Consider the following 7213-nt stretch of genomic DNA (forward strand, 5'->3'; position numbering starts at 1 on the left):
CAGTTGACTCTTAACCAAGAGACTGTGAGAAACACGTCTGTGATCAAAATCTCTAGTTCTGGAAGTATAAACACCGAAGAAGAGGGTAAATCACACTTGGCATTCTTTCTCTGCCTTCAGAGCCAGTCATTAAAAAGTACACCAAAATCATAGATGGGGTTCCTGTTGAAATCACTGAAAAACAGACCCGGGAAGAACGAATCATTACAGGTAATTTTAAATTCCATGCCTGAGCTGTCCTCAGATAATAAACACAAGTTATACTAACCCTAAACTATGTGCATTACACAAACCTAGTCTTTGTCATGGAGACTATTAAAGTTACTCCATTTCTCATTTTGTTTTTTCAAAAAAAAAATAATGTTCTAAATGTGCTGTCCATGTCTTATCTAAGACCACTTCATAGGTATGTCTGTAAACATGGACTTTTATTCATGTATACTACATGCTTTATTCTGCTTTTAGTTTACATCTTATTACTGAGTTACTGACTACTAAGAGAAACTTCCTTTGGGGTTTATTAACGTTAAAATCTGCACCTCTACATAGCAAAGTATACATGAATCTGTCTGAAACAGCTTTCTATGAGACTCAAATCTATGAATTAGCCTAAAATTCTAAACTCACTATTCTATATATTTTATTTAAACAAGCCCACCACTAACAAAGTGTGTGCTTCGTGTTTTACAGTAAGCCTTTCTGGGGCACAGCCCTGTCCATCACTGGTATGGTGCCCATGGCCACACTTACTCTAAAGAGCTGAGTGGATGTAGAATGGACCATGTGGTCCACACAGTCCAAAACTCTCTTTCCTTTAGGTCCTGAGATTAAGTACACCAGGATTTCCACAGGAGGTGTAGAAGCAGGAGAGACCTTGGAGAAATTCTTGCAAAAAGGTCAGTATGTCTAGAAAAGCAAGAGCGTGGTGTTAAGCCACCTGCCCCATGTCTGAGGTCAGCTTGAAGGCCTAGAACACTCTGTTTATGCCACCTTGCTCCAGTGTTCATATTCCACACCAGCATAAGGGACATCCAAAAAATAGGGGCGAGGCCAAAAGTGGTAGCTGCATGGATTCTTTGCTGGTCTACTGATGGTAGGTGGACAGGTTGGTTTTTCTAGTATACTAACGGTAGCCAGTGTACAGATTGCTGGCATGTTGATTCAGCACCCATGAAAACATTGTACCAGGCATCAACACTAAACAAAAACTCAGGAGGAGCTGAGAAGTGTCCGGAAGTCTTTACTGAGCCGGTGGCATATGTATTGTGTCAAATTCCTTTCTATTGTGTGACCCAATTTCTGCTGTGAACATGTATCCTCTCAGAGGTCTCCAAGGTCACAAAGTTCATTGAAGGTGGCGATGGTCACTTTTTTGAAGATGAGGATATTAAAAGACTGCTTCAGGGAGGTTAGTAAAACCCTGACCCTAACCCCTTTAACAGGTGGTGGACGAGGGCTTCAGCTTTTTAAAGACTGGATGGGTTAGGCTGTTCCTTTGATGAGATTCAAAAGACTGCACCATTGGCTGTCTTCAGCAAATTGACTGGTGTGTGTGAGTGGTCAGTCCACAGCGCGATTACTGGTTCAAGAGTCTTTAAAAAGTTTTATGCTGTAAAACTGGGGAGCAATGAATACTTTTTTGCCTTGACATAGGAAATTGGGCAGCTCTTTAGACTATGTGGCAGAGTAATGATTCGCTAGCTAGCAGATAAGTCTAAATTTAAAAAAGCTTTTTATGTTTCCAAAAACGTATTCACTGTCCCCATAACAAAGATGGGCATGTTTGGGGGTTTGTAGGTGCTTAGTTAAGCATTAAAAAGTGCTTTTAGCAACTTGCATTTCCAAAACTACATTCTTGCAAGTGAATATGTGCTCCTGCTTACCTTTTGAGTGATAATCTATGCTCAGGATTACAAAGTCGTTAGCATATAAAATTAATCTTTGAAGTATGGAATGTTCTCTGTCTATGGCATTAAACTGACTTATTTTCAAAAGAAAAAAAAAGGATTCAAAATATACAAACTCTCAGTGATAGTGATTCAAACAAATAGAAAATGTTTTTAAAAATCATTTGGATCATTGGCAGCTAAATAAATGCACTTTAGTTCAATTTACTATCAGCAAAACATCAGAGTACAAGTAAATAGAAGTCTACAATGAATGCATTCTTATAGAATATTATGGATCAAGAAAGACAACTGAATCTGATGTTATCTAAAATCCAGTTCCCAGGGCTTTCTCCTCATAATTAAAAAAAGTTGTATAACTATGTCTCTATGTAATTATAAAAAAACTCCTTAACATCCTGTTTATTTCTGGAGGTCATTTTTACTTATTTTAATATAGATACCATCTCTTATATCATGCTTCTGGATTTGTGAAGTGATTTTTTTTTATCCAATCAACAATGTAATTTTTAAAGCATGTATTCACATATGTCTTAAAAACTACAAGACTTCCTTTCTGACTGCAGGGGCCTATGGCATATCTTAAGCCATAATGAAACCAATGGTTCCTTGACAATGCAGTAAAAACCTCACTAAGTAACTCTCTACCATAAAAACATGTAAGATCTTAAAGGGAGAACGAACACATTGTGGAATTTAAATTGAATTCTTTGTTTTTCTTTTTAACCCTTGCCATAGTCAGCAGCTTTGTGGAATGGCAGTGCTTTTTAGAGGATTTATTAGAACCTGTCCCTGTTTATATTGTTTCATTTCTGTAGGCTTAAGCTATGGGTAAGTATGCCCCTCCCCTTTAACTAATAAGACTCTGAAAGTCTTCTTTGAAATGGCACTTAAATATTACAGAATTGATCTCCCCCCTCCTAGCATATATGTACTGTATTTCAAGAAAATGTCTTTTCTCTTTAATTAATGGAGTTATTTCTATTTCTGTTTTCTCAGTTTCCTTTACTTCTCTAGGATATGAAGTGCCCCTGGACCTAAGGAATTGGTTTCAAGGGTGCCACTTTAGAAGGTTTAGCAAAATATTGCTAGGGATTTTTCTTTTCTTAAAAAGGTGGTGTGGTCCTAGAGAGACTGCTCTGAGGTTAAGAACACTTACTGCTCTCTCTCAAACTACTAGGATTTGGCTCTCAGCACTCATATAGCAGCCTTCAACTGCCTGTGGCTCCAGTTGCAGGGCCTCTGACACCCTTTTCTGGTCTTTACTAGACTTGCACACACTTGATGCATATAAATTCACACACATGCACATACACATAAATAAAAAAATAAGTTGATCCTTTTAAAGATTTACAGTGTGCAACGTAGTTAATAGGATCTGGGCCTTAACTAGACAGGATAGCTCTCTCTCTCTCTCTAGTTCTCTAAACAGCAAGCTTTCCCTGAGAAACAAATCTCACCTCGACCTCAGGCATTTGGTTTTTTCTCCCCCATCCAACTAAGACTCATTTCCTGAAGCTCTTGTCATTTTAAGATATTTGAGAGCCAAGAAAGCAAGCTTGGGTTCTCAATTTTATTATAATTTCCTTCTGGGATGTTTTGAGCTTCATTGAACGTTTCTCATTTGGATGCTGTCACAGCAAAATATTAATAATCGGCAAAAACCTCATTGTCAGGCGCTATCAAGTTTACGTGAGGAAATCTAAAAGCAGTCATCCATTTGACTAGGGGAATCTCTAAGATTCTTCTTGAACTTGATATCAATTTTACAGTTAAACAGACTAAGCTCACTTTAAACCACACCACTGTCCAATATTTAAAGTTATATCCATTTCATTGTGGTGAGACTTTATAAACCATTGCTCTACTATCAAATAAACCTGTAGCTAAAGAAAATGTCTATTTGTTATGTTATACCTAAGAATTCTTTTTATTAAAGTACATTTCCCTCTTACTATTGAATATGGAAAAGGTTTCTATGGTTTGTGTTTAATTGTTGCCTTATGGATACTTGGCATGTTGGAAATGTGCTAAGATTGGAACAAAGATCAGAACTCCATTAAGATGTAACTTATGCTATTATTTGCTTGCTATTGTACATCTTACACCATGCTTAGGTTTTTAATTTCACAAAATTGAAAAACACAATAAAAATTGGCTTTATTGTTTAGTGTTGATGATATATAGAAAACAAGTAAAATTTTAGAGAAAAAAGATGAAGGCAATCAGAAAATGAAACCACCGCAGGAACCATTCAGTCTTTAATCCCAAATACCCTCCAAGTGAAGATAAAATGTCACCTTAGGCTTATAAGATAGTGACACCAGGAGCTATATTAAAAGGATTAGAGAATTAGTTTTTCAACTATAAAAATACAAATCACGTGACCATTTGCAACTCTTAAATACTAAAAAAAAATTCTGATATGGAGAGATGGCTCAGTAGTTAAAAGACTGACTGCTCTTCCAGGTGACCTGTGTTTGAGTCTGAGCACCTACATGAAAGCTCAACTGTCTGTAACTCGAGATCAATGGGCTAAGCTCTCTGCTGTGCTCTTCAGACACTAGGCAAACATGAGACACACAGATATATATGCAGGTAAAACTCCTCTACGCATAGAGAAGTTTTAAAGAAAAAGGTGAAAAGCTTTTGTCAATGATTTCATAGAATGGACAGTGGAATCAGGGGGAGTGGACATTGGCATGTTTCTAAATTGCTTATTGGTCTATACTGAGGATTTTACAGAGGCACACATAACACACACAATAACTGAAATATGGGTATCTCTCTTCGAAGATAGTGTCACATTTGACTAAAATGTCAGCAATATGAAAGCCACTTATTCCATGTGAAAATGGCACAAGTTAAGGGGCTCCAAAGGACACAATAAAGCATTGTATTTTGATGTACTTTCACTACAATGTGTGGGAAGCAGAAGTTTGCAATTCTAAGGACCAGTAAGTTTACTACTCAAACAACTTCACATTGAAGCAATGGTTACTTATACTCCATACTTTTGTCCTTGGCAATGGCCTCCTGAATCTACCTGAAATCCCAAAGCATTTCTAACTGTACATCTTTAATTTTAGATACACCTGCAAAGAAGATACAAGCCAACAAAAGGGTTCAAGGTAGGTGTATCAACTACACTAATACATGCTTGACATATTTTGCTATAAACTAAAGGAGAGTACTTAACGCAGGTTATTGGACTTTGGCTTTGAACAAACATAAACTTTAGTGAGTTTTGATGCAAAGTTTGTAGTGATGTGTCAAGAAATAAACTCTCTATGTGCTTTATTACTTGACTCTAAGTAGGACAAACCTTGAGAATGGCAAATTGACTTATATAAATGGTTAAGTGTACTGAAGCACCGAATTAAGTCAGAAAAAAATGTTGGGTCTGAAGAGATGGCTCAGCAGATAAGAACACTCCTGTTCTCACAGAAGACACAGGTTTGGTTCCCGGCACCCACGTGATGGTTGACAACCATCTTAAGTCCAGTTCCTGGGATCTGGTACCCTCTTCTGGCCTCTGTGGGCATTGCACATACATAATGCACAATCACACAGAGACAAACACTCAAATACATAAAAGATAAACAAACATCTTTTAAAAAGAAAAGAAATGCTTTCATATCAGAGCTGAGGACAGGCAGCTTGTAAATATTACTTAGGTGAAAGGCATAAGTCAATTAGTACTCAAATAAATACTTACATAACTTAATTATCTATTGTGTATATCATATTCACAATACAATTTCCCCATTTATGCCTATTCTCTTAAGTTAGTAAATATTTCAGTGTATTAAAAGAGCAATTTCCTCATTTATGCCTATTCTCTTAAGTTAGTAAATATTTCAGTGTATTAAAAGAGCAAAGATTTTCTTTGTAGGGCTTATACACCTGGAATTGAAAGTTTCTAATACTTGAGATAATTACACACTAATAATAAAAAGAACTCACAAGACTCATAAATACTGCATATAAAAACCTGACCTTCTGCCAACCCAGTATATAGAATGTTGACATTAAGTAGTCAATTGCATATGTTCTTAATTAAAAGATTTATCAAGAATTTCTTATTTGCACGCAAAACCACTTCAAATTCCTAGAGACTTAAAATCATCAAACTTTATGTTTTCATACACCTTTGACTGAGGCATGAAGTCTTTCTCACCATAAAGTGGAGACTGTATTCAGACAACATGATCTAAATGAATCCTTTTGCAAGGGACAATGATTGCTATTGACAGACACGTTTGTGCACAGGCCACCCATGGGATTTTGTCCCATTCACATCTAAGCGCTCTCATTTCCTTCTACCCAGGACCTAGAAGACGATCAAGAGAAGGCCGTTCTCAGTGAAAACCTAAAGGCCAGACAACAGAGTTTACACAAGTCCGAAATCAACAATCTGGTTTCAAGGGAAACTGTAACTGCCACATTGACTTCAGAATCTGAAATGCCAGCACACAGAAACCAATCTTCAAGCGAGTCTGAACACAGATTTAATTTCTTTGTTTCTGAATGAGAAACATAGGAAAACAGTAGTTAGTCTCCTGTGGGGTAAGAACTGAAGGAAATTTAGGGCGATTCAGGGCTTTCATTATCTCAATGGGAAAAGATGTAATCAACTTAGGAAGGCACCAAAGATCATCCTTGTGACTGGATCTGAAGATAGAGGCTGAATGTACTCCATGGAAAAACCTTTCCAGGAGAAGCTAAGCTGTCAAAGGGGCATTCAGAATATAACCAACAAACCAAGACACCAAGTTACAGCCAGTATGTGCTATTTCTCATGCAACGTGGGTTTCCTGCTAAATTTTGTTATTTTTTACACTTGATTTATATTCTCAAGATGATTGCTATATGCTTCTTGCAATACACATGTTTTCTCTCAAACATTGCAATAAATCCATTCTTCAGGTATAAAGAGAATTACTTCAGACTGGGTAATTCAGACAACTCAAGGCTTAAGTTAAAAGTGAGTTTAGACTTTGGAATACGATTTCTTACCTTTTTTTATTGTTAACAAGTACTCAATAAAGAAAACTGAATAAAATAATGTTGTTCAAATTTTTCAAACAATTATGTGAGTTTTTAAAAAAGATAATCAGAATTACCAATGTGTCTAATATAAGCCTGGAACTGTGTTAAGCTGTTAAAATTGAGAAAGTTACTCTCCCCAAAGGGCAAAAAGCCAACCAGTTATTCATAATGTACCATGGGTTGCCATGAAAGAAACAGGTCATAGTACACACGACATCAATTAATTATTCTTGGGCTCGGTGTAGTGAGTCACA

The 7213-nt window shown here is 36.6% G+C and overlaps 1 protein-coding gene across 4 annotated transcripts in view; it reads left to right on the forward strand.

Annotated features, from left to right (window-relative positions):
• Positions 1-6612, forward strand: part of Postn (periostin) — a 31311-nt gene extending 24699 nt beyond the window's left edge. For 2 of the 4 annotated variants that reach the window (XM_051157139.1, XM_051157140.1), the window contains 5 exons: positions 121-210; positions 819-896; positions 1325-1408; positions 4997-5038; positions 6238-6612. In XM_051157139.1, coding sequence (XP_051013096.1) covers positions 121-210; positions 819-896; positions 1325-1408; positions 4997-5038; positions 6238-6275 — 332 coding nt within the window. In that variant the 3' untranslated portion in view covers positions 6276-6612. The remainder of the gene's footprint in view (positions 1-120; positions 211-818; positions 897-1324; positions 1409-4996; positions 5039-6237) is intronic. The other 2 variants (XM_051157141.1, XM_051157142.1) reach the window with 2 other exon arrangements.
• The last annotated feature ends 601 nt before the right edge of the window (positions 6613-7213 follow it).

The sequence above is a fragment of the Acomys russatus genome, chromosome 15, assembly GCF_903995435.1.
Source record: "Acomys russatus chromosome 15, mAcoRus1.1, whole genome shotgun sequence".
In the NCBI taxonomy this organism is placed as follows: Eukaryota; Metazoa; Chordata; class Mammalia; order Rodentia; family Muridae; genus Acomys; species Acomys russatus.